This window comes from Ciconia boyciana, chromosome 18 (assembly GCF_034638445.1).
Source record: "Ciconia boyciana chromosome 18, ASM3463844v1, whole genome shotgun sequence".
Classification (NCBI taxonomy): domain Eukaryota; kingdom Metazoa; phylum Chordata; class Aves; order Ciconiiformes; family Ciconiidae; genus Ciconia; species Ciconia boyciana.
In genome coordinates, this window is record NC_132951.1 from 6,170,610 (window position 1) to 6,197,458 (window position 26,849).

The following is a 26,849-nucleotide window of genomic DNA, read 5'->3' on the forward strand; positions in this document are numbered from 1 at the left end:
GGGACATCCCAAACTGGGACCTTCCCCATCCTTGGCGGTGCGGAGCAGCAGCACATCCTGGGCGTTTGCATGGGTTAGAAAGTGTTTTCTTTCTTTCCTCCTGCTTCTACCGTACGTTTTGGAGCAGGTCTCCCCCACCGAGCCGTCCCCGCATCCCGGCTGAGTGCTGCAGCCTGAGCCCCGGGGACAGAGGGACCCGCAACCTGCCCAAGCACGATGGGAGAGACACCCGCTGCCCAGCCCCGAGCAAGCGCTCCTCTCCTTGCCTCCCGCAACACCGTCAGAGGATATTTCCCTCGGTTTTTCCTTTTCAACGAGCCCCAGGTCTGCTCTTAAAACGCACTAAAACAAAGACAAAAGAGGAAGGCTCAAATCCTCTCAACCCATCCCCGCCACCCAGCTCGCCCCTCCAGACCGGCACCGCGCGGGGCTATGTCCCCTGCTTCCCACCTTCACAACAAGGTACCGACAAATGCCCCCACGTCCTTCAGAGGCACTTAATCCATTACAAATTTCACAAAGCCCGGCTTGGGGAAGCGCTGGGCCAGAAGAGCAAACAAACAAGGCAAGAATAAAGCCCGGCTCTCAATGAGCGGACCCAGCGCGTGGCTGGGTTTTTATTTCTTTCCCCACTTCTCCTCCGGCCAACCACCTTTTTTTAATGATTGCATTTCACTTGCCGCCCCGTAACAAAGCCATCACCTCCGCCGTGACTCCGGGGAGACGAGTTACAATTACAAATTACCACCACAATTAGTGCTAGTTCTTAGAGAAATTAGAAAGGGGAGCAGGAGGCTCGCGTGCGATTGATTGCTATTCATCCTGCTTTACGGTGACCTTGCTCTGGAGACGATGATATTCCTTCAGCCTGGAAACCAGATTTAAAAAAAAAAAAAATTAATTGTAAATTAACAGTAATAACACACATTTCCTTTCAATTAATTTAAACAGAATGAGGGGGCGTGAAGAGCAGGCATTTGTTAAGGCCTGTACAGTTTAATTATTTTTTTTTTTCCACTAGATAATGTAATTAATTTATCTTAGAGGGGTAGGGGGACATGGCGGATGGGGAGAACAAAGCAGTTAACAGGCAATGGAAAAATTAAGAGCCCATTATGTAAATGCAGCGTTTTACAGCCCTGGAGTTGGGGGGCGGGGGGGGAAGTATGGCAGGGCCTGAGAAATAAGTAAAATAACGACCGGCTGTGCTGGGGAAGGCTGTAATTAGGCAGGGCTGGTGCTGGGGGGGGCTGGTTGCACCCCAGCGGTCGGTGGGGGCTTGGGGGGTGGCCTCGGTGCACCCCTAGAGCCCGAGCTGGGAAGGGGAAGAGCCCCGGGGGTGCTGGGGGCTTCCCCCCGGGGAGGGTCCCCCCTCAACCCCGCAGACCTCAGCGAGTTGATGTTGATGAAGCCGGTGGCGTCGGCGGGCTCGTAGTCCCCTTGCACGTTCATGCTGCGGAGAGAAAGGCACCGTCACCGGGATGGGGGGGCCCGGGGGGGCTTGGGGCTGCCTTTTGGGAAGGGAGAGGATGCAGGTGACCCCGGAGCCGGCTGCTCCCCCAGGCCGGTGCCCGCTGCCGCCCCTCCTCGGCTGCCGGCGGCTGCGGGGGGCTCAGGGCAGGGTCCCCGCCAGCCCCCCGGGAAGGAACGCATGGCCTCGGGAGCAGCAGGGCCACCCCAGTGGCTGTCCCCGGGGCCCTGCTGGAGATGCAGCCCCAAATTCCCCTCCATGGTCCCTCGTGTGCATCATCACCCTTCCTCCCTGTGCTCTTGCATCAAGCGGGGCTGCTTGCCCTGCCCCAGAGCCGTCCCCTGGGTATGGCTGTCCCATGCCAGGCAGGGACATTGCCCCGGCTCCGGGGCAGGGGACGTTGCCGCAGGCAGGGCCGCGGTGCTGGAGGACACCCCCGGCACCGGTGGGTTTACGGCTGCGGTGGCCGGTGCCTCGGTACAATGCCGATCGCATCCCCCTCCCCAAAGGCAGCAGCCACCCACCGAATCCCAACTCCAATGGTTTCCTACATCCCCAAAACACACGGCTCATTTCCCAGAAACCGCAAACCTTAAAGGAGGAAGGGGGGGAAATAAAGAAGAAAAAAAAAAAAAAAAAGAAAGAGTTTACAATGATTTTACCTCCCCTGACGGGCTACAGAAAAACCTCTGTGCTTTTATTTTTGCTCATTCGAGTGGTTCTGACCTGCTCTATAATTATGTTACTTTCTACCTACTGTGCAGAGGCATTTCCACACAGCTCTGCCTCTCACAGCTTTCTCTCGGGTTCCTGTGACGCTGTCACTCAAAGGCTTTCAAACCAGCGATGTAGAAATCAAAAAGAAAAGGAAAATGGTTGGAGACGCAGGGAGAATAAGTGCCCCTGCTTTTCTCTCCCTCTCTCTTTTTCCTCCGTCCCACCCCCCTCCATCCTCCTTTTTTTTCTTCCCTCTTTTTTTTTTTTTTTTTTTTAATACTTTATTCATTTAATCTCTCCAAGTGAGAGCGCGAAGCATAATGAAGGGTTGGGACGGATTATTAGGAGCTGTTGATTTTGAGGGGGAGGGAAAGGGGGAAAAAAAGCCAGAGAAGAGAAAGAGAGAAGATAATTTGACATTTACTCCGACTGATCTAAACTCATTCGGGTGTATTTATGGCTTATAAAGTGTTTAGAGAGATTGAAAGGGGTTGAGGGAGGGCTGGGGGGGGGAGCGAGCGAGAGAGAAAACAACGTGAAGAAAAAGGAAAAGCCGGAGGAAAAAAAAAATATTGACTTGAAAACAGGGCTCGTGCTTCAGCCAGGCACTTGGCTGGGAGGACACTGTCCCTGGTGTCACCAGGGATGGGACGGGATGGGACGGGATGGAGTGGGACAGGATTGGGAGGGATGAGACAGGACAGAGTGGGATGGGGTGGGGTGGGATGGGGTGGGATGGGGTGGGATGGGATGGGATGGGATGAGGTGGGATGGGATGGGATGGGATGAGGTGGGATGGGATGGGATGGGATGGGATGAGATGGGGTGGGATGGGATGGGATGGGATGGGATGGGGTGCTCGCTGCCCACCCTGGCCCCCAAACCCCGCTCACCTCACCAGCTCCTCGTTGTACAGCGACCGCGGTGACTCCCTGCCCAGGACGTAGACCTGGCCCTTGAAGACGGAGAGGCGCACGGTGCCCACCACCACCTCCTGCGATCGCCCGATGCACTGCCGGAGGAACTCGCACTCGGGGCTGTGCCAGAAGCCTGCAGGCAGGAGGCAGCGTCAGCGGGGGCATGGGGGAGGCCGGGGTGCCCCGGGGTGCCCATGCAGGGTGGTCTGCCCAGGCTACATCCTGCAAGGCAGACCCTAATAATTTACAAGGAACAGGATGTGGTCACGGGACTGGGAGAGGTGCCAGGACACCCAGGTTCAGCTCTGAGTGATGGAGACCCCACGGGTGTCCCTTCCCCTTGGTGGCCCTCGGGTCCCCACCCGGGAGAGGAAGCTGGAACCAGCTGCTGGAGAAGAGGCAGCAGGGCCATTCTCCTTCCAACTCCTCTGGGTAGGGGGCCCTCATGGAAATTAAAAGCTTCGTTAAGTTATTATGAAACCGCCACTCAAAAATCAGCATCTCGGGAGGGTCAGGTGGAGACAGACAGACGGACACAGAATCCGGGGGGTGACCAGCTCCCAGCCCCCTGGCATGGGGACGCGCTGCTCTCCCCTGGGACAGGCAGGGCAGGGATCGGCCCCGAAGGGTCAGCCCCGACCGAGGGCTCTGCTCAGGGGGACGCAGCCCCCACAGCAACGCTTCCCCCCCGGGCAGCCCTGGGAAGGGAAACCCCCCCCGGTGATGGGGGTTGCAGCGGGGCGGCCCCCCCAGCCTGCTCCCACGTCCCGTCCCGGCGGGATGCGGAGCAGAGCGCTCCCCCCAGTAACACGGCTGGGGCTGACCCCGGGGCCGTATCGGGCCGCACGCTGGGGCACAGACGCTGCGGCAGCCCTGGGTGGGCTCACCTCCCCGGCCCTTCCTAGGGCCGCTGCGCTCCCCCGGTCTCCACTCACGGTTTAACTTGTTCCCCCCGCACCCCCGGAGTGAGGGGCTGGTGGGACGCGGGGAACCGGTGCCAGCAGCCACCCAAAGCTCCATCTAACCACGGCCATGGCAAGCGCCTCCCCCTCCTGCCCCAGCTCCGGCCGGCTCGGCAGCCCCCCGGCACCCCCAGCCCCCGGCAGCCGGGCTGAAGCTTGGGCTGGGCGTTGGGGTGATGTGCGTTCGCACCGTGGCCCCCCAAAATGCATCGTGCGGGAGCAGCCGTCGGCGTTGCCATCCACCGGGGCCACCGTGGGCGCACGGAGGGGCCGTGGCCCTGCCTGCTGTCCCCGTGCCCCCTCCTGTCCCTAAGCGGGGTAATTAGCCGGGGAGCCCTCGGAGACCTGGAATAAAGCCTGGGAGATGGAGAGGGAGATAGAGGAGGAGAGAGAAAGAGCCCATTCACCACCCTCCGGTCATCCCCAGGTTTTATCTCTCCCATCGCCCTCCGCTCGCACACCGGTGCCCTCTCACCTTTCCCTTCCCAGCTGGGCTCTGGGGCCGAAGCCATTAAAGAAACAAACAATTTCTTTTGTTGTTTGGCCTCGCCGGGCCCCGAGCGGGGCCGTATCCTGCAGCCTTGTCCCTGGGATCTGCGTAGCCCTGCTCTGAGGCACAGCATCAAAGCCCTGCAGCCTCTCAGCACCAAAACCATACCCTGACCCAGACCCCCTTGGCCACCCCACCGCGGCACAGCCGGGGGGTTCGGGCACCCCTTCCCTGCAATCGGCACTGCCGTGCAGGCAGGGACCTCAGCTCCACGCAAATACACCCCGCTTTTTGGTAACCGCCCTCCAGGTACAACCCGTCAAACATCAGCATTGATGTAGGAGTGTTGCATCCCCGTAAAAATAAACCCGAGACACATTAAAATAATAACCAGCTACTTAAATCCCGACTCCAGGTGCGAGGAAGCATCCCCCCTCCTCGCCCCCCACTGCAGACACATTCCCCACTGGAAGCGATCCCCCTTAATGACCTTCCTGCCCTGTAACCACCGTCCTGCCCTAATCACGGCGCGGGCAGGGGGACAATGGCATTTCCGCACCTGGCCGTACCTGCCGGGACGGGAGCTGGCTTCAAAGCCACCCCTCCACAATGGGATCAATGGGGACGGGGGGAAGATAAACACTAATTCTCCTAAAATCAGGGACTAGTTGCAATAATGAGGTGTTAAAGGAAGGTGAGCTTGAAAGCCTGGCCTCTGGCGGGGGGACCCGCGGGTGCTGTTTGCACCCCGTTGGGGTTGTTCCTTGGGTTTGGGCTCGGCTGCCAGGAAAGCCCAGGGCCAGGCTGAAAATCCCCAGGGATTCAGCATCTGGAGCCGGGGAAACAGCAGCCTTCACCTGGGAGAGGTGGGGAGGGAGAAGCGAGACCACGATTCCCCGAGCGGCTCTTTGGTGGCTTCACAACAAGCGAGTGGTTAGAAATAAACAAGCAGGTTTATGCTTCAACTAAAAAAAAAAAAAAAGTCAAAATAAAGGCAGCCCAGGACAAAGTCTAATAAAAATAGCCAGAGGCAGGAGTGGCATCAGCGAGTGAACTAAGGCAGGGGCTGTGATTCAAGGGGAAGGTAATCGAGAATTCTGCGGCCCCAGCAGCTCTTGCCCCGCTGGGGCCCTAAAATACAGTTTAAGCAGCAAAGGGGCTCAGGCATTAAATGCAATTGCCGAGGAAGACGCAGGAGGGAATGTCCTCGGAGGGGACAGGCACTGTCCCCACATCAAAAACTGCAGGGGAGAAGACAGCCCGACCCAGTCCTGCTGGACCTGCTGCTGCCCAAAGCCTGAGCTCCTGGAGTCAGGTTATTTCCAGGGGATCTTCTCATGGAAGATCCCATGGGGATCATCCCAGTCCTCGCAGTTAGAGAGCAATGCCTGAAAAGGGATGGGAGGAGGAACCGGGAGGCTGAGAAATCAGGACGTGAATGATAAAAGTGTTGTTTGGCCGAGGGGTAGGAAATCTCCACGGTGTGGGGACTCCAGGGACGCCAGCTCTGAACTGGGGATGGGGATGGAGAAGAGCTGGGGCATGGGGACACACCGCTGTGCTTGGAGCCATGTAGAAGGTGCCTGCTGTGGGCAGTGGGGTTTCGAGCACACCTACGACATTTTGGGCTAATCCTGCTTCCTTCAACTTAGCACCAGCAACTGAGTGGGGTTTGGTCCACGGAGCAGACCCCAGGGCAGGGCCGATGTCCCCTCCCGGGACTGCCATTCCCGCCGCCCCAGGGGCAGCAGCCTCATGGCCCGTAGCAGGCTGTCCCCAGCAGCGCGGGGGGACTGAGCTGAGACCCCTCAAACTCAGCCCACGTGGGTGGCTGAGCGGACCCGAGCCGGAGCCGCTGGGCGCATCACAGGAGGAAGGGCAAAGGGCTTTATGTCTGTCCCTAACTGTGGGTGCAAGCCAGCGTCCCCTTGTCCCGTAGGGCTCCCAGCCCACCCCGGGCAGCGCTGAACTGGCCCAGGCCCGGCTGCGCTGGGAGCGGCTGGAAGCCCCTCCTGCAGCCCCCGGCAAAGCCACAACCGGCAGTGCCCCTGTGTGGGCTGCACACCGCATAGCACGGCCAGGACCCTCCTGTCCCCTCCCGCAACCCCCGGACCCCCCCTGGCCAGGGCCACCCAGCCTCGAGAGCCCCCCGTGCCACGCACCCCTGTGCTTCCCCCCGCCAGTGCACGGGGAGGGGTCTCCGGCTTCAAACCCCACCGCGGGGACGGCCGTGCCAGGAGCTTGGGTGCTCCTGTGCCCCATATGTGCTCCGGTCCCTGTGGGGCGAGGGCAGGCGGAGAGATGGAGGGCGTCAGAGGGGAGAGCTGGGGAAAAGCGATACGGGGGGGACATGAAGGGACAGTGAATTACAGCCTGTGAGACATCCGAATGTGTTGGATAGGACGAAGCGGTGGCTGGGAGAGATGCTGGGAGCATCCCCCACCAGCAAGCCCTCATGGAAGGTGGCATCGCCTGCTGAAGGCAGGCATGGAGCCCCTTGCGCATGAAAGCAGGCAGAGCGCGGGGTCAAGCTCAGCCCTCAGCACGAGCAAACCCACCTCTTCCCCCATGAGTAGCCTCAAAATCCACACCTGAATTTTACAGCCCTGAGTGCATGTACCAGCGGGACCTGCAGCCTCCGGTAGCAACGAGGGAGGAGGATGAAGAGAGCTGTGAGAATGCTGTGGCGGCAGGGCCGGGCTGAAGGACCGTACGTACCGTTGTACACCAGCTCGGAGAATTTCAAGGCGAGCCCCTGCTTGATTTTCCGTACTTCCCGGTCCATAGTGAAGGCCTCGATATCTAAATGCGCATGGTATAGGATCGTTCCCGCTGGGGTCTCATAGATACCTAGCCATTTTTCCAGGCAGGGGGAAAAGCAGAAAAAGAGAGAGAAACGAATGAGACCAAAACTGTCAGCAAATGACAAAAAATAATGATTTGGCTGACAGAAGGAGCTGTGGTCGAGCGCATTCAGTCCCAGCTTGCTGTAAAATGCATCTGTCATTATATTCATGCTGGGGCCGAGACAGTCCACTCCGCACCTTGCGGAGAAAATTTCTAGATTCCCCTCTTTGAAGAGGCACTCTGACGAGGCTAAATGACAGGGTTTGGGAACCGATCCCCCCACCGATCCATGCCCAACGGTCTGCGGCTGAAAACCTGTAATTAAAGGAACGACGCGGGGCACAGGCACGGGGAGCGGAGGGCCTGAAATACCCTCCTCTCCCCTCGGCTGGCGAGAAGGAGCCCCGCGCATCCGCTGCGAAGCAATGAGGCTACCCGGGGGCTGGGAGAACAACCTCATTCGGGGCTGGCAGGGCCCCCCCTCCGGTCCTTTCCCGCCTGCCCCCCATTGCACGAGGCCTGGGGATGGAGGGATGCTTAATTATTTTGGCGATGGGGGCTAACGCTGCGGGCGAGCTGCTCCCTTTGTTCCAGCCACTCGGGGCTTATTTGCCGCATAACGTGTTTACTTGGTGTTTAAATATGAGGGTGGCCATGCGATGCTCCGCTCCAGGTTGGATGCGGGTAGAAAGCCAGTGGGGGAAATGCTGAGCTAGTCCGGCAGCGAACACGCTGCGGGCAGGGCTGCAACCTGCCCGTGGCCAGGGCTGCTCCACCAGCATGTCCCTGTCCCCTCCCAACGCCGGGCATCTGTGCTATGGCATGGCCATAGGAATGGTGAAGGGTACCACACACACGTTGGGTTTTGCTGGCACACAAAGAAACCCCATAGGAAACCGTCCCAGCTGAAGAGGACGTGTCCCCAACCAGCCCCAGCCCTGAGAGCGGGTGAGAGGAGCCCATGGGGCTGTCATGGGGGCTCAAACCTGTGCCAGGCTCTGCCTGCTCAGTGCCCTGGAGTGTGGCACAGGCTCAAGCCAGGTCCCGTTCCGGGGTGGCCACAGGTCCCATGGACGCGGCAGGAGCCCTGTCTACCATGGCAGCCCAGGCCACTTCCATCAAACCTCATCCCTACCAGGGTCTGTGATCTCAGCATCCTACAGGCACGGGACGGGTCTGCGTCCCAAAGGAGAGCCACCTCCTCCTCTCAGGCCACCCCAGCCATGGTGCAGCCTGGTCCCCGGGGCCACGTCACGGGGTGCTCACCGACCACCCATCCCCACCGGGCTGCGGGGGGAGACAGCCGAGTTAACACCAAAAACCAGCCATCCACATGGGCATGGCGGTGGCACAGGGGCACAGAGGGCTGCTGTATGCCCTCTCCAGCTCCCAACCGCAAAGTTGACACAATTAATATCCCCTCTCCTTCCCCTTCGGAGGTGTCAAAGCCAATTTGGGCTGATCGAAGGTTTGGGCTCGTGTCTTGACCCCCACCTCCTGCCCGTCTGTCTGCACCCCTGCCCATCCCGTTCGACCTGACGCTAGAGGACTGGGGACCAGAGTGTGACAGCCGGGGCGGGGGGGGAGCTGACAGCGGCACTCCCAGCCTTGCCACCGAGGAGACAAGAGACACCTTCAAAGTGACACTCGCAGCGTCTCCAAGTGTCTATTTTCATCTCCCCGTGTTTACAGGAAAAAGATAGAGGTGTCAGCACTGCAGCCTGGCGAAGCTTCAATCACCCCGTAATTACTGCTGGGGAAGGGGGGGACCGGAGCGGGGGGGGGCAGCATGGGGGGGCAGCCCAGGAGACAGCTGCCGCTGCTTAAAATTTTCTAATTTGTAACCTCGGCTGTCAGTTCACCTCCATCCGAGCAATTTTGCTGTGCTGAGTGCGGGCTGTCACTCCCGACAGCATCCGTGGGACAGGACGGGATGCGGTGGCTTCCCGAGGGGAAGGGGAGGGCGACGCTGCCCATGGGAAGATGCTGCCCACGGGCTGATGCTGAGCGTGGCCTGGTGTGGGTTCATGGAAGGGAAGGAGTTTTCCGCTTTCCTCTTCCATGTGCTCAGCACATCCAGGGGAGGAAAAGGGAAAAGGAAGGAGGAAAAGCCCCAGCCGAAGGCAGCGCTCGGCTCTTCTGGCAGCGGCCATCCCCTCCTTCCCACTTCCTCCCCACTGATTTCATTTACTTCACTTAATTAGCCCCCCTTTGGAGTTAAAAAGATAATTTGATAATGAGGATGTGAAAAGGCGGGAGAGGCAGGGCCGGGCTCCTGCTCGCAGCCAAGAGCCCCCGGCCGAGCCGTGGCCCCCCCGGCCGGCTGCAGCGCTGCTCCCCAGCACCCCCTAATTACCCACCCTCCTCCCACTAAAACAAATATGGCAAAATCGAGTTAATAGGGCTTAAAAGGCTGGTGCGGGCATGCTCAGCTCGCCCCTCGCCCATTAGGCCTTAACGAAGTTCAATTAGGAGCTTAGTAAAAATCAATGCAAACGAATTTTTCTCTTCCTCAACTCTCCGGGTCCAGGAGGTGAGGAAGAGGAGGCACCTTGGAGGGAGCCTTCGCTGCCACCTCCGTGGCTGTGGAGGGCTCTTGCTGTGCTGCTGACTGCCCGTGCCTCAGTTTCCCCTGCAGAGCGGGGGTCCCTGGGTGAAGGGGTCCCTGTGCTGCCCCGAGGACCCCCAAGATGGTGGGAGCAAAGAGACACCGGGGCCGCCGCACACTGCTGGGGTTTAAGGGATCATCTCCTCCCGCCTGCAAGCCCAAGTCCCGTCTCCTGCCCCGTTGACCCTAACCCCATTTGGGGTCCAAAATGCTCCTGCAGAGTGGTGGTGGGGCCACCCCGAGCTGCCCTGCACCCCAAAACCCCCGGGGGGAGGCAGGTACCGGCAGCCCCCTCCCGTCCCAGCTCGCCATCTCTCCTGCAGAGCATCTCTCAGAGCAGATTTCGGAGAGGTTTCTACTAATCCCAAGGAGCAAAACTAGGGGCAGGATCCTGCTCCAAGCAAGGGGGAAAACCCGCTGCCAAGGTCTTGTCCCCGAGGCACACGCAGCCCCGCTGTCCCCAGAAAGCCCGGTCCTCCCGCGTCTGCCGGCGCACAAACACGGCAGCGATCGCTTGGCAATGTCACGCAGGAGACAGACATGACAGTTAAATGGGGTTTAGAGAAATTATTAAATGCTGGAAGGGTCACTAGAGCGTGTCAGTGGCTCTTAAAAAAATAAAATAGATTTTGACAAATTACTCAGCATCCTGCATGCAAATGTGCAGGCTGGTGTGTGTGGTTTGGGGTTTGGGTTTTTTTTCCTTCTTTTGGTTTTAATTCAATTATTCAAACTCAGATCAAATGATCTGGGGTTTTGTTTCTCGCCTTTCGTGGCTGATGCTCTTGCAAAGGGGCCGGTGCCCAGCAGTGGGGAGCGAGACCGTGGGGTGAGTCTTATCAAAATACTTGCTGATGCCCTGCACGAAGGGCAAGTTTAAGGAAAGGGAGCGTCTAATTAGGTAGTAACGAGATTTAAAACAAAAGAGCAGGGGCAAGGAGATGGGAAATGATTATAAGCCCTCTCGTTACTTAGTTCTGCACGGGGCAGCTCGCTGCCTCCAGAGATTTCCAATGAAGCTGATCCTAATGGATGATCAATACTAAGAGTCACAGCCTCAAAAACGCATAGATAAATCAAAGAATTGGCTTTAAAAAAAGCCTCAGTGACTTGCATCAGCCTCCTGCGCTTTGTACCTGCATTATACAGCCTTGCACTCTCCAGGACCTCCCATGAGCATCTTCCCACGGCAAGCCCACAGCTGGCATTTTTTCCCACTGGGGACAGATCTCACCCAGACCCAGGGTCTCCAGTGGCACTGGGACCCCAGGGCTGGGGCAAACAGGGGCACCGGCAGCGAGCGGGCAGCTGCCTTCATTAGAGACCAGGGAGAACCGCCTGTCACAGGGAAATCTCGGGCAAAAGCTGATGAAAAGGGAGTGTTTGAGGGCTACTGGCACGGCCTGAGCCAGAGCACCCCGGCGATGCTGAGCATCCACCACGTCCTGCCAGGGTTTTCCCTTCTTTTTTTGCTGTTTTTAGGGCAGGGACAGCACCGCCGGCCGGTGGCTGCTCACCTCTGGACTTCATCCCAATGAAGCGGTTCTCCACGATGTCGATGCGCCCGACGCCGTGCTTGCCCCTGTGGAGGAGAAGGGAGGTTGCAGCAGCCCCAGCCCCGCAGCGGGACGCAGGCGGCCGTCAGAGGTGGGTTGAGGGGGGGGACAACGGGGGGCAAACCCCAAATGACAGCGTGGGCAGCCCCTGAGCAGCACTGGTGACCATTGGTAGTGACACCCGGATAGGACGGGTGACAAGGAGATGGATTTTCTCTCCTTTTCCCCTCCTCTTTGCTGTGCCACCAGCCTCTCCATCCTCGCTCGCTGCTGGGGCTGGCAGTGCCGCAGGCAGCTGTGGCACTTGGGCCACTGGAAAATAAACCAGGCAAGGCGACAGCACACACGGCAGCTGTATTCCCGATGGCCGAAGTCATTTTAAAACTACTTAATTAACATTCAAAAAGAGAACTACATGGAAAAGTTCATTCCCATTCAGCAGCGGGGAGATAAAGGCAGAGGCACAAAGGAGGGTGGCTGGGGACTGGGTGGCACTTGGCGCGGGGTGGGAGGAGCGGGTGCCCTCATGGGTGCTGCTGTATTTTTGGGCAAGGCCCTGGGGATGGCTCTGCCCCGGCGGCAGCAGAAACCGGGCAAGGGGTGGCCTGGGGCAGAAAACCCCAAAGGAGCGGCTGCTGCGGGGGTAGGAGGAGTAGAGGGCAACGGACCCAGCCAGCACATCTCCGTGCCCCAAAAAAGCCAACTCTCCACCCAAAAGGGACACTGAGCCCCCTCGGGCAGGCGGGGCGAGGCAATGCCCCCTCGGCCGCAGGAGCTGGGGGTCCAGGGCTGAGCTGGGAGCAGGGGCAAAGGGTGCCGGGCAGGCAAGGGGTGGCCCAGGGCTGAGCCCCCCGCCGTGGGCAGGGCAGCCCTCACCCAGCCGTGCGGCTGGGGCGGGCGGGAAATGCAGAGGGCGTTAATGAGACTTCTTAGCCCTTCTCCTGCACAGGGAACCCTTAAATACCCCCGTGCTCCTGGCTTCGGCGCCCAGCTCTGCCTGCTGGCATGAATGGCACAATTAGGACCCAACTAGGACCCAACTGGGACCCAACTGGGACCATCCCATCCTCACACCGCTGACCACCATCCCTTGGCTCATCGGGATGTGCCTGCTGCGAGCATCCTGCTTCCACCCCACCCTGGGGACCCTGCCCTCATCCCTGCTGCCAGCCAGCGGGCAGGTGGCAGGGGACAACGTGGCACTCACGCGATGTCGTTCAGGTACACGAAGAGCTCCAGCGCCGAGCAATGAGTGGCTCCGTCCCCGGCGTTGGTGACCTTCACGGGGACACCTGCGGAGGCGGGGAGGGAGGACGGGGAGGATCAGCCGGTGTCAGGATCCCCCCGGAACATCACCCCATGGGTGTTAAATAGATGTGACAGATATGAACTCTAAATAACTTCTTAAAAAGGCATATCCAAGCTGGTGCGGGGAGGAGGCGAGGGGAGGGGGACCCACCTCGGGAGAGAAGCGAAAGAAATAAATAAAAAAGGCCATAAAAACGTCCCCCCCCTCCCTTTCCCCTCTCCTCTCCCTCTCTCTTTTTTAGGGCCTGTGAAATTGCAACCAGGCCCTTAACTAATTGAATTTCACGCTCGGCAATTGTCTTACGGCGCAGCACCTTCTGTCCCACCAGCCCCTGCCAGGGGGGGCTGACAAATGTGTCCCCCACCCTGCCAGCGCAGGGGCTGTCTGGGGGGGACCCCCACACCGGGGCACGGCTGCTCGCACACGCACGCACACGCACCCCGCGGCGGGGTGCTCCCCGCCATGAATTAATTATTGCACTTTTCCCCCCCCCCCTTTTTCCCTTAAATTTTTTTTAAGGGCGCTGGGCAGGAGCGGGGCGGGCGGGGGGGGGGGTTTGCTGAATAGAAAGAGGCATTTTTCTTTAGCGGTGTGAAATGAGCAATAAATGTATTAGGAAGCTGACAAGGGGGCTGCGGGGCCCACAAAGAAAAGCGGTGCGGAGTTGGAGGCTAATCCCCCCTCCATCTGCCCTCCTCATTACCATTTAACGCACTATCAGTTGCCAATCAGCCTCAATGCCTCCCTTTCTAGTCTTTATTACGGAGGCGCCCGCAAGAGCCCTGTCTAGTGATGGGGGCTGTCAGCTCCCCCCCCCAAACCCCCTATTTTCCAGGGTTTTATAAACTCAGTTGTAAATTGCTATTAAATGTAACTCGCGGCAATAATGAACCTTAAGCTGCTTCTCGGTGCGGCCCCCCCCTCCGCGCCCTCCCCTCGCCCCGGCTCTTTCTATTCGCATCCTCCACCGGGGTATTGGCCGGGGTCCGCTCGGCGGAGAGCCGACGTTGTCGGGGCCGTTGTTGGCGAAAGCTGCTTAGCCTTTAAAATAGTTAATAATTAGATTAAAACTTCAAATAAATTAACTAGGGGCTGAATGGGCCGCTGGGAGGGGGGCTGCTCCTTGCAGGGGGATCATTATAATGGAGCAGGGATGCTGGCGGCGGGGGGGTGGTGGGGAGGGGGTGCCCCCTCTGAGCGGGGTCTCCCCAGCCCGGGCTGGGCTCGCTGCTGCTGCCAGGATGGTGGCACAGGGATGCCCATGGCTGGCGGAGGTGGGAGATGCTGCCCCGTGTCCCCTCTCCAGGTGACGGCTCCGGGGCTGGGCCCCACTGTGCGTCCCCCCCAGGATGGGATGGGGTGTCCCTGTCTCCTCCGTGCGATGCTGATAGCACTGCTGGCCAAATCCTGCTGGAGCATCTCCCCAGCTGTGACACTGGCCAGGGCCACCTGCGCGTCCCCAGGGCCACCTGCGTGCCACCCTGCGGGAGAGGGACCCCGTACCCACTGCACCTCGATGCCTGGGGTGGGGGCTCAGACCCCTCTCCACTCTCAGGGGGGTCCCAGCAAGCCCCCCAAGACGTACCCAGACCCTCTGCACACCTCGAAGAGCCCCAATGTGCTGCAAGCACTGTTCCAAGCCCTGACGCCACGAGTCGGGGCTCACCCCGCCTGCCCCGGCCCCAGGGGTCTCCCGGCTGTCTGCAGCCCCTGGTCCTGGCTGGGGAGCAGGGTTCGGTTTCGAGGGGCAGAAGCGCGAGGGGCCGGCTGGGAGGAGGCGCTTACCCCGCTCAAACTCGATCTCCAGCACGTCCGGGGTGTCGGGAGAGGTGGCCGGATCGCGGGTCTTCGTGTAGAGCCCAGGGGGGGCCTGATTCTGCCCGGGGAGGGGAGAGAAGAGGGAGAGTCAGTGGCATTGGCATGGCCAACACTGCCGGCAGCCCTGACCCCAGCGTGCATCCCCCATCCCTGATGTGCATCCCCCATCCCCGGCGTACCCCATCCCAAAGCGTGGGGCCGGCACGGCACAGCACCGGTGCTTACCGGGGCCCTGGGAACAAAGGGGTTGGAAGAATCAGCCAATTTTTCCCCTCAACTTGATCTCATCTTTTCCTCCAACGCCCCCGCAGCTGGAGGCGGGATGGCTGCAGAGACACCAGCCAGGCAGGGAAAAGCGGGACGACGGCAGCGAGCGGCAGAGCGGGCGCCCGCACGTCCCCGCGCCACGGCCGGGCTTATTCGGCGCTGACCGAAAAAACTAATGAGGAGGCCTGACCCCAGCAGGTGCTCCAGGCGCACCGGCTCTTTCATGGTGTCCCTGGGGTTAATACACACGGGGGAAAATAGAGGAACAAAGCAAAAACCCATTTCAGAGCACATCAACCTTTATGTATATTTTTTTTTCTAGATTTATAGGAAAGAGGCATCTTATCTCCGTCAGAGCCAGGCCACCGGAGGCTCGGGCGCCAACGATGAATTGCTGCAATTGAAGCGCGTGCCAGAAGAGGAGGGGGAAAAATTATAATAAAAAAAAGCTTTCCATCCCGGAGAGCAAATGCTTTGCAATTTCGCGTGCCCCCTCGGCACTCATGCACGATGCGGCTGCGTGCACTGGCCCCAAAACACTTTCAGACCGGTGTTTGCAAAATCCTGTCTCTAAAGGGACCCCCCACGCAGCCACAGCTCCAGGAGGCGGAGGGAGGGAAACTGAGGCACAGAGCGGTGGAAAAGCAGGCAGCGCCAAGCAAGCGAACTGCAGAGCAGGGCTGGGCCAAAGCTGTCCTTGGCCGACGTTGGAGGGAACATTGCAAAGGAGGCTCCAGCTGAGGGGTCCCAGCAACCTAAAACCCCCTGTGCAAGCAGCTCGGGTGGAGTTTCTCCAAACTGAGCCGCTCCTGCAAATGTTTTAAGTGGTGGTAAACTGGTATTTCCACACAAAACCCGGCTGGTGAGAGCTGGAGCTCTGGGCATCCCTGGGCAGCGGGGCCCTGCCTGCACCCGGGGCCCTGCCTGCACCACCCACCTGCAGCCTGGCCACGCTCCCCCCGCTTCTCCTCTCCTTTTTAAACCCCAACTTTTCTCCTGCTCGCTTTTCCTCTTCCTTTCCAGTGAGGAAAAAAGGACAAGGTAGAAAGCAAGTTGAAAAAAAAAAAAAAGCAAAAGGGATTGCTTTAATAAAATTTTTAAGCTTTTTTTTTTAAAGGAAAAGTAATTTCTCTGCAGAAGTTTTCATCTAAAATTTTTAAAGATTGGAAATAAGCCTTTTAGTGAAAATGTCCTCTTTTTTTTTGGTCCAATAAATAGCAAAGCCCCATCACTGCCAGCACCCAAGGGCAGCCCGCCTGGCTGTGAGCATCCCTGCCGCCCCCTCCACACCGGGGGACCCCCCTCGCCTCACCCCAAACCCCGGGGCGCACGTCCCGGCAGCAACCGCGGCCAAGTCCTGGGAACACTGACATAACTGCCCCAGCACATGCTCCAGCAAAACCACCCTCGGGTTCCCATTTTATCTCATTTTTGCCTCTTTCCCTTGTTTTAAACAAGAGGCGCTCGCACACGCGCCTCCCCCGTGCCCCCCGCGCGCGCACACGCACAAATTACACGGGCTGCGGATTTCAATTTTACATCGTCTGGCCTTTCCCAGCCCTGATCACACTTATTAACTAGACAAACCCGCGAGAGATGATGAAAAACTTTGAGTTCAAAAGGAAAGATGGGGGGGTGGGAGGGGAAAAAATACTGGAAAGTATTAAAAACTCTTTACTAAACATTGGAAGTCAAAGTCAGGTAGTTTCCAATTTTCCGAGCCAACTATGAAAACCCCTATTAAATAAAATAACTAAATAGAAATAAAAGTGACATTTGGCTTGCATTCCATCATTACGGTACGAGTCTGTCCTCTTTTTATTCTCTCTCCTAAAAGCACAGTTCAAATGACAAATAGTTTGTTGCAGTGTATCAATGCCTCCTATTTATCCCTCCCCGCAGGGGGGCTAGTCCTGCAATGTCATCTTTAAAGGGGAGAGAGGAAAAAAAAAAGGGGAAAAAAAAAAAAAGGAAGAGTGTGGGGAAAGGGAGAGAGGGAGGGGGGAAGAAAGAAGCAAGAAAAACGGGGCAAGAAGAGAAGAAATTGGAAGCAAATGGTCCATGAAGTAAACCATGATGCAGAGCTATCGATGCCGCAAATGGTTTATTCATCCGGCTGATATTGTTGTGCCCGGGACTGAATGAACTCTTTCAGAGTGCCATATGAAGTTAAAGCAAGTAAATTTCTATCTTTCTCCGCATTAGCTGCCTCATTGCCCTTCAATCGGGCCTCACAGAGGCAGAAAATAGCTCAACCATCTGCTTTCAAATCCCTGCGTTTGGCAGGTCCCGGGGGCTTGGGGAGGGGACCCCGCCGTGCCTGGCACCCCGGATCCTGCCGCGGCCGCCCTGGTGCCCGGCACCGCTTCCCCGGCCGGGGAAGGGGACAGCGGTGGCCCCGCGCCCCGGGAGCCACCTCCCGGTGCTGGCAGAAGGAGAGGTGCCCAAGCGGAGGATGCTTGGGGATGGGGCGGCTGCTCGGTTCTCTGCTAAACTGGCCCCATTTTCCAAGCTGGCTTTGGGAAGGAAGCGGGCTTGGCGGAGCCTCGGGACCGGGGATCTTCCCCAGGGGGAGAGGTGCTGGGTGCCGTGGGGTGGGTCAGGGTGGGTGCACCAGGAAGGGAGCGGGTCTGTCCCTTGCTAGCTCCAGCTAGAGGTATGAAAACCCATCCCTGTGCCAACCGCTCCCCTGGAGGAGGAGACCCCTCCCGAGGGCCCGGCCTTGCCAAGCCCGACCTGCAGATCCCCCTCCGGAGGGCACCGAAGGGGGAGCGGGACCCCCTCTCCACCTTCCTCTTCCTCACGGCCCCGTCGGAGGCACGCGCCAGCCCAGCCGCAGTCAGCCGGCCGCTGGCCGCCGCGCTCCAGCCAGCTCCTCTCCCTCTCTGCCTGCTCCCCCTCCTCTCCCCGGATTGTCTCATTAGCGCTGATGGATAGTTTAAGTGGCCACCGAGCGTCCTGACCTGCTGGAGCATGAACGGTGCAGGCAGGGGCCAGCAGCAGCCGGACCGCGAGCACTATTCGGAGGCAGCCGGGGCCGGACCCACGCCTCCGGAGCGATGCGCTGCGCTCACCGGCCGCAGCACCCGCCGCCACCGGGCTCTTGGCTCCATCGGTCCCACGGGTGCCCCCGGGGTCTCCGAGCACCACCCCGCGCAAGGGGAGGTTTTACCCATTTTTCCCCCCAGATGGTGGGGGTGGGAAAGCGAGGAGGGCTGGGTGAGCTGCAGGCACAGGCAGGGGACCCGAGCTGCAGGGGCCAGCCCGGACCTCCGTCACCCACCACCAGCTCCCGCTCTCCCACCAGCGCCTCATCTGTCTAATTGCTCCTTTATTGCTGCCCTGTGACATTGTCCCGTCCGGTGTCACCCTGAAACGGTCCCTTCCCCTATTCACGCCGGCAGCAATTAACGTGCCGGGAGAGGCGGAGGGGCCGGGGCGGGCGGCAGGGCCTCCCTGCCGTACACGGCCTGCCGTGAAATTTCCAATTAGGCTGCAAACACACAAGACACCCTCAGCCCTGTGGCTGCCACGCCAGCCGGGCAGCCGTGATCGATTACCTTGGGGTTCTCCAGGATCCCGGCTTCGTAGCTGCGGCAGGCAGGGGAGGAGAGAGAAGTCACTGCAGCACCTGCAACCTGCAATCCCAAAAGCCGCCGCGACGACCCCCCCACTCCCACCACCCCATGAGGATGGGTGTAAATACGTGTTATGGATCTCCAGGGGCTTTTAGCAGCAACCCTGCGAGGAGCACCAGGCTTGGGAGAGCTCTGGATATGGATACGGCCGTATGGAACATGGACAACTGGGCAGAAAGGGAGGTTGGAGGTTTTGGGGTCACCCTTGGCCAGCATGTGGTGGGGCAGCCTGGGACTCTGGAGATGGGAAGACCATGTCCTGACCATGCAGGATGGGGAGACCTGGGCCCCAGGCTTTGGGTCCTCACGCGATGGGAGCTCCCTGCCCATCCGGCCCCTCACCTGATGTGCATGAGGTTTTCATCCATGCTCCAGGGCGTCTGGGGCGTCACAGGCACCGGGATCCCATGTTTCTGCAGAGAGAAGAGGAGCGGCGCTGAGCGAGCCCACGGGGAGAGCCAGCCCCCGGCAGCACCGGCTCCTGCCAGGATCAGCCCCGACAGTGCAAAGGCACAACCCACGGCCACCAGCAAGGCGGCAAGGAGCAAGATGGACATCTGTGTCCCTGACCCTGGACAACATCAGCTCCCACCACGAGGGCAACCTTGATGGGGACATCAGGGACATGGTGCAGCTGGGAGGAGAACGGCTGCCGCAGCCCTGCCACGAGCTGAGATGGAGCCCCAGAGCACCCCATGAACCCAATGATGGAGACGTCGGCACAGACGTTGTATGCTTTTTCTAGGTCCAGCGCCAGGATGGTGCATTCCCCTCGGCTTAGCTCCTCATCAAGGGGAGGTGACATGGGGACAGAAATCCCCAAAACCACAGGATGCTCTCCAGCCTAAGCAGGGCTGATGCTCTGCCACGAGAAGACAGCACACGCGTCCCCAGAGCCTCGTGCAAACACGTGGCGATGCAGACATGGCACACGGGGTGGCAGGCATTCCCCCGAGTCCAGGCATCCCGAGAGCACCGTGCCCAGGGATGCTCGGCCCCGCACCGGCTGCCTCCCTGGTGCAGCGCACAGCGCCGAGCCCAGCTCCCTAACAAGGTCAGCAGCGTGCTCAATTATCCGCTGACATTTCAATGGGGGAAATTGCCTGTGAAGACGAGGTGAATACGCAGGGGAATTAGCGGGAGAGGCGACGGCGGCGAGCTAACAACCGGAGCCAGCGGGGACGTTGCCCACCCTGCCGGCATGCCGAGCCACAACGTCCCGGCTGCAGGATGGCTACAGAGAGCCAGGGCTGGAGGTGGCGGTGGCTGTGGGTTCCTACCGTGCCTTGGCACGTTCGTACAGCCCATGCATTGGCAGGCGGCTCTGCCATTTCGGTGGCACCACAGCAGGGACCTCAGACTTGGCCAGGAGGAGAGCAGCAGGGGCTGAGCAGAGGCTCCTTGTTTGCCAGGAAGAGCGGAAGGAAGCACTTGTGCTTGTTAAATCACCATCCTCAATGCATCACCTGAGATCACAGCAGGGTCCTGAGATACCTCCTAAGGCTGTGGAGGGACTAACTCAGCCCTGCTCCCAGGGGAACATTGTCCCGGGCTCATGGGTCCTGGTTCGCTGGTCCCAAAGCACACTTCCAGTGTGGGACCCCCCCCAGGACCCCCATCCCAGGCTTTGGAATTGGGTGCTGGGCAGCCTTCTCCTCCTCAACGCAGGCCCCTCTGCAGGGCTGCTGGGCACGGGGTGCTCTCCTGCCCGCAGACCTCGGGGGAGAGCAGGCAGGGCATGGCTACGCTTCACACAGGCTTCAAAACACAAGCTTGGGCTTGCTGGGAGGGCAAAACGCTGCCTGCTGGGTGCAAGTGCTGGGGATAACCTGGCTTCTCCAGGAAAGAGCGAGAAGATGCCTCTCCCTGTCCCGTTCCTCGGATGGATGGAGCTGCAGGTGCCTCCCAACCCCCCAAAGCCCCCCCAAATAATGCCAGGGGAGACCGAGGGCTGGGGGACAGCCCTCAGCCCCGCCTGGGGTCAGACCATGCTCCCATCAGCACCCATCCCCTTGTCCTCATCCCAGCGCCCTCGTGGATGTTGGCAGAGGAGGTTTCACCTTAGGTAATTAAAGCCAAGCAATTAATGCTGAGTGCTGTTTACCCTGATGGGCCACACTCAGCAGCGTGGGGCTGGGAGGCCGTGTCCTCCGATGGGCTCTCCCCGTGCCATCAGCCACACCCGTCTCCCCCGGGATGTATAAACGTATCTTTCAGACCCAAATACCCACGATTGCGAGCCGTGAGCCCCAGTTGCTTTATTTTGCCAGCCAGCCCTCTCCTCCCTCTGCCTCCTCCTGGCAGCCGGGGAAGCCCGTGCTCCCCAGCCCATCCTCGCCCCACGTTATCACTTCAAAGGGGATCCTCCCAGTCCAGACCCACGTACCAACAACCGCCGAGCCCAGGCATCCTCGGCCAGGGCCAAACATGCCGCGACCGAGGAGAGATCTCACTTTCAGGGCACAGCCCCGACGAGCTCCATCCTGCCTGGCTCTGCCCAAGGCGGTGGTTCATCCTGGAGCAGCATCCAGGAGAGCTTCACCTTGCTCATCAAGGTGTTTCACCCTCGGCCGGTTGCAGGGACGAAGCAGCTGCTGGAGCAAGGTTGGCTCCAGCACCTGGGCAGCAAATCTACGGCAAGAGCTGTGCCACGGCGGCACAGATCCCCACTTTCCCCGGCAGCGACTGAGCCCCAAACATCATCGCGTTGTAACTCCCCGAGCGCTGAGGCGAGCACATCTAAGCACTGAAAGGACCTGGCCACGCATCTCCCTCTCCTGAGCCCGAAAAAGAAGGGAACCCCCTTTTTTTTTTAATACCAAACATAACCAGAGACCGAGAGGCACTACAAACCCTCAACCCCAACCTCTCCTCTTCGAATGGGGCCCCAATCCATTTAATTTCCTTTTTTCCCCCCTTCCAAACAAAAAAACCCCCACCCAAACAAAACCCCCAAACCCAAAACACATGTTCCATTTTCCATATAATAAAACCACGGCACTCTTAATAACTCCCCTATTTGACAATTTGTTTGGCAACATATGGAAAGCTCTCGTAAACTTGCCCCTTCATAATACAACAGCAGATGGCAAACACAATCCTCAACACACCGCTCTCGGCGGCCCTAATGGGCTCGGAGGGCTCCTCGCCCCGCTCTGCATCCCTCCGGCTCTGCACCTCGCCTTCCCAGAGATTACCCAGGCAGCTTCGACGGCAGCTATTTAAAAACTGAAGCAATTTTCTGGTTTATGCACAGAGCTGCCTTTTCCCTTTTGATTGATTGAGCCGAGTTGTCAAGCATTTCCATGAAGTCACTAAAAAAGAAAGGTACCCTGGTGGGCACGTAAAAACCTGATGCAAAACTTCTAATATGTTTTATTGCAACTTGTACTTCAAAAAGGAAGGGACAACAAAGGCGAACGTATTTGCTTTGTCTGTTAGGCAAGTCAGGGAGCTGGGACCCGTTTCCTTGGAAAGCGGGTTACAATTAATAGCCAGGTAATTATGGGGCTTTTAGAAAGGAAGGAGAGAAAAAAAAATAGAGGGGAAAGAAAAAAAACCCCCAACCAGAAGGCTCCAGCATGGTGCTGCAGGGATGTCGTGCAGGGTTGCTGCTGTCACCCGCCAAGCTACGGTGAGCATCCCGCGGCCGCCCCGAGCATCCCGCGGCCGCCCCACGTCGGCTCCTACCTTGGCATAGTCCATCAGCTCGCGGCGCCCGGGGAAGCGCTGGTAAAACTCGGGCAGCCTCCACGGCGCGAGGACCTGGCGGGAGGGCAGGAGCATGAGATGAGAAGCCCCCGGCCCCCTTGCAGCCCCTGGGCCCCCTTTGCCCCTTGGCACCCCCCTGGGCTCCCCCCAGGAGAGGGCTCCTGGCAGCCCCCTGGAGCCGGGACCCGTGGGGTGTTGGTCCCCCAGACGAAATTTAATCTCCCTGCGGGAGGGTGGAGTAACCCAAACCCCTGACCCTAACAAGGCGCTGGATGCAAGGGGGAAACAGGCAGCATCGATTATCTGGCAGCTGCCTTGGTACTGTTTCCTCCACGGCCTCGTGGTGTTTGGGGTAAAAATAGGTCAAATTAAGGATCATTACAGCCCCCTCAAATGCCAAAACGTCGCTTTGTGCAGCTGGCAGCTTGTTACAGCGAGGCACGACCGCTCGCATCGATGTTAAAACAAAATTCCCCATCAGCTGGGGAGGGGGTGAGGAGCCTGGCAGTGGGGCCCCAGGGGACAATTTTGGGTGCCTTACCTTGATCTTAGGACACAGGGCGTAGCAGGTGAGCTCGAACCGAACCTGGTCGTTGCCCTGAAACACGAATGGGAGATGCTGAGGGGTCAACCCACACCAGGGCGGGCTGGGAGGTGGGTGTCCCCTACCCCGATCCCACTGATGGGGGACGGGGCCTCGTCCCCGGACCAGCTTGCCCAGGGCCATACAGCATCCCCGGGAGAGGAGCATGGCCTGGCAGGGCTGCAGGTTTGGATTTGGGGAAAGAAACTGCAAAATTGGTGGGAACTGTTAAAAAAAAAAGAAAAAAGGAAGGAGGATTAAAAGTGCAGATGACAAAACAGCAGCTCCTGGCTGTGCTACAGCCCCACGGCTTCATCCAGGGAGCTGGGAGGCTCAGGGGCTGTTGGGTGCTGGGAGAGCACGTGTGCGGCAGCGCACACGTGTGTGATGGCACACACGTGTGCAGCCTCTGAGACGCTGCTTGGCTACAGGAGCAGCTCCCCTTGCAATGCTGGAGACCTCAGGCATGCTGGGCAAGGACCCACCGTTTCCCTGCTCCCGGCTGCTCTCCCTGCGCAGGGATGGGACGGGACCAAAATCCCCCCAGCAGAGAGCTACAGGGGCCATATCTCAGGGTCTCGGCTGCAGCCAACACAGGACAGCCACTTGTCCTATGTCTACTGGGAAAAGCATCCCAGCCTGTGGCTTGGGAGACCCTCGGCCGAGCGGGGCATTTGCAAATCCCTGCGAGAGCCACCAGCCAGGAGGGACGTCTGCTGACGCTAGCCGGGACTTCATAGACCAAGGCTCTCTGTGCAAGAGGGGAGTCGCATCTGTTTTCCCAGTAACGCCACTGGGATGGGATTGCTGGCAATTTTCACTGGAAAATCAAAGCCTGAGGCTGAGGACCCATCTACCTCTTCCTTTCCCCCAGCACGGAGGGCGGTGGGAGGGGGGTAATGGATGCCAGGACCTGGGCTGGCTCTGTCCTGCAGGGTCACTCCTGGTCCCTCTCCATGGCTGGTTTGAACCCAAACCACCTTTCCCAGTGCTCCTGATAGATTGGGCACCGAGTAATCAAAACCCTGATGCTGCTTATTCACCTGGCTCCGAGGGAGCCCAGCTGACCCCGGGGCCACCCAAGAGCCATGCTCTCCCCTGCGTTAAGACTCAGAAAAACTGAACTAGTGGAAACCCAGGTTTGGGTATTTTCCCCCCCCGCAAACATCAGAAGACACATGGAGGGAGAGGGTGAGGGGGGAGGAAGACCACAGTGTCCAGGAGGATGCAGCAGCTCATAATTAAATCGCTCTGAACCTCCCTTTATCTTAATTGGCCTGTGCTGATGAAGTCCCACTAATGAGGCCAGGTAGTAGGGAAGGGGCAAGGAGCAAGCCTGGGAGTTATTAGCACTTCCAAGGGAATAGCGCTCACCAAAGCCTATTTTCCACCAGCACCAAGGGGCGTAAGGACCCCCCTCCCCTCCTCTTGGCCCCAGCCTGGAGGATACATTTAAGGCCGGGCTGGGAAATCCCCAAGGACTATTACACGCAGGCGAGTACATCCACCAAAGCACTCATTTCCCTTACAGGCCCAAAACAAGTCCATCTGCTCCAGCAGCGGGGACACCGCAGATGGCCCGCATTTAAGACGCCGCGGCCAGGGACGATGTGCAGCCGGGTCGAGTTACCCGCGGTCGGTCCCTGTCTGCGCCCGCGGCTTAATGGCTTGGGGAGCAGGCAGAGCCTGGGGAGCAGCCGAGGGTGCCCCTGCGAGCGGGGACGGCTGGTGCTGGTGGTACCCAGGAGCGGAGGGGACGTTGTCACGCTGGGGCTGCGTTACTCCAGGGCACCCTCGAGCAGGGGCTTTCAAGAGGAGGCTGCTGGGGACGGGCGAGATGGACAGGGAAAGGGTGCAGAGAACCCATCACAGCAGGGGCAAGAGTTATTTCAGCCACGAAGCCCCCCAGCCTCACGGCTGCCTCTCTGCCCCATCTCCCTGGTGCCAGCAAACCCCTTGGCTATCCCCTGGCTGCATCCAACATCCCCTTTCTAGCAGGGTCCTCCGCCACAGCCGGGGACCCCCAAACCCAGCCCCCCAAACCCAGCCCCTTGCACTGAGACCACTCCAGGTGGGCACCTCGCCTTTGCCCCGGGCCAAGACGGGCACGATCTGTGCTTCGGGTCCCTGCAGGACGGGGAGGAGGAGGCATCCGGCAGGTCCTGGGTGCAATGCACAGCACCCAAGGGCCCCACAGAGCCGCAACTGGGACCAGCTGGGCTTGTGGCCTCTGGTGACAGCGTCACCCTGCCCCGGGTGTCCCCGCACCCGGCTGGGCAGCGTGCGGGCAGGGGCTGGAGGTGCCAGGGGGTGGCCCACGGTCACATCACGCAGGTGCCACGTTCCCCGTGGAGGATTTCCCCCTCTCCGGGCAGGGACCGGCCCCGAGCATCCTTTCCACGGTCTCTGGCTGCCTCTAGCGGCAAAGGGTCCTCCCTGCAGCCGGAGGCGACGGGGACGGCAGGGGATGGGGACAGGGATGGGGACAGGGATGGGGACAGCCCCACCCTGCCCGGGGTGCCCCCAAACGCCCCGGGCGGTGCTGGCTCAGCCCCAGCCGGGTCCCGGCCTGGGCAGCCTCTGCCTGTAGCAGCTTTTAGAAAGCTGCTGCCCAAAGCAGGGGGTTCGGCTGTGACCTGAGCCTTCCCGATGGCGAGAGGGAACCGAAATTTGGCACAGAAATCCCAGAAGCGAGAAGGAAGTGTCAAAACACTTCCCCGCAGAGCACCCATAAAATGCCCTGTGCACCCCTCCTGGCACCTGCAGCTTGGCTAAGGGACTGACTGGGTCCCCCCAAGCATCCCATGCCTTCCCCACTCCGGTGCCCCCGTCCTCCCTCACCTTGCCGGTGGCCCCGTGGGCGACGAACTGGGCTCCCTCCCTCTGGGCGATCTCCACCAGCTTGCGGGCGATGCAGGGCCGTGCCAGTGCCGTGCCCAGCAGGTACCGGTCCTCATAGAGAGCGTTGGCCTGCACCGCTGGCCAGATGAACTCCTCCACAAACTCCCTGCTGATGTCCTCAATGTAAACCTGCCGGGAGGGAGGGAGCCTCGTGACGGGAGGGTGGCTGAGCGGGGGGATCCCGCTCCTCTGGGGCTTTGGGGATGGCACGGCAAAGCGTCCCGTCACCTCCCCTTTGCTAGACACTGCTAAAAGGCTTTGGTGCAAAACCTCCGGAAAAGGGATTCCTCACTGGTGCTGCCCCCTCCCCATGGTGGCCCCAGCCGTGGGGTGGGCGAGGCCCCACGGCTCAGCCCCACGGCAGGGAGCAGGGGGAGCTCAGAGCCCCCCGGGCACCCGGAGGGAGGGACGCTGTTACCTTCTTGGCCCCCAGTGCCAGCGCTTTCTTTCGTGCTGCCTCAAAATCTTCCTTCTGCCCGATGTTGGCCTGGAAGGGGGAAAAAACCCAAGATTGAGTTTGAAAGGAGACCACAAAACCTAGCACAAGCCCAGCCCAGCATGGGGTACCATGTGAGGCACAGCAGAGCCTGTGCTGGCTGGGCTTGAGACCACCCAGGATAGGCAGGGGGTTGCCCCCTAAGACAGCATACCTCGGGGCCATGCCTTCCTCTGCCAAGCCCTTGGCTCTGCCCTGATGCACTGCCCTCATTAGCAGAGGGTCATTTGCTGGCAGGGACAGGCTGTGCCGCACAGGGCTGGCAGCTCAGCAGAGCAGCACCCGGGCTGGGCAATGGTTAACCAGCGAGAGCGGGGTCACCGCCGTGGCCACACACATGCCAGGATCCCCGTCACCCACCCCAGGTCCCCAGACCCATGGCCCAGAGCTCCCTCCACCCCCAGCCCCCAGGGACAGGGTCCATGAGGCAGGGCTCGGCGCGGGGCTCACCAGGTAGGCGACAACGTCGTAGCCCTGCTCCTTCAGCCACACCAGGATGCAGGAGGTGTCGAGGCCCCCGCTGTAGGCAAGGACCACCATGCCCTTGGGCTGAGCCAT

General features: G+C 59.7%; 1 protein-coding gene across 1 annotated transcript; it reads right to left on the reverse strand.

Moving 5' to 3' along the window:
• Positions 1-693: 693 nt before the first annotated feature.
• ASS1 (argininosuccinate synthase 1) lies at positions 694-26,849 on the reverse strand. The gene is made up of 14 exons (XM_072883113.1): positions 26,742-26,849; positions 26,214-26,282; positions 25,736-25,924; positions 22,853-22,909; positions 22,291-22,365; positions 18,943-19,013; positions 18,523-18,553; positions 14,663-14,753; positions 12,776-12,860; positions 11,530-11,594; positions 7,276-7,407; positions 3,082-3,238; positions 1,388-1,453; positions 694-868 (listed from the first exon to the last, which is right to left on the reverse strand). Exons 1-14 carry the CDS (start codon positions 26,847-26,849, stop codon positions 814-816), a joined length of 1,251 nt encoding a protein of 416 aa, XP_072739214.1. The 3' UTR covers positions 694-813.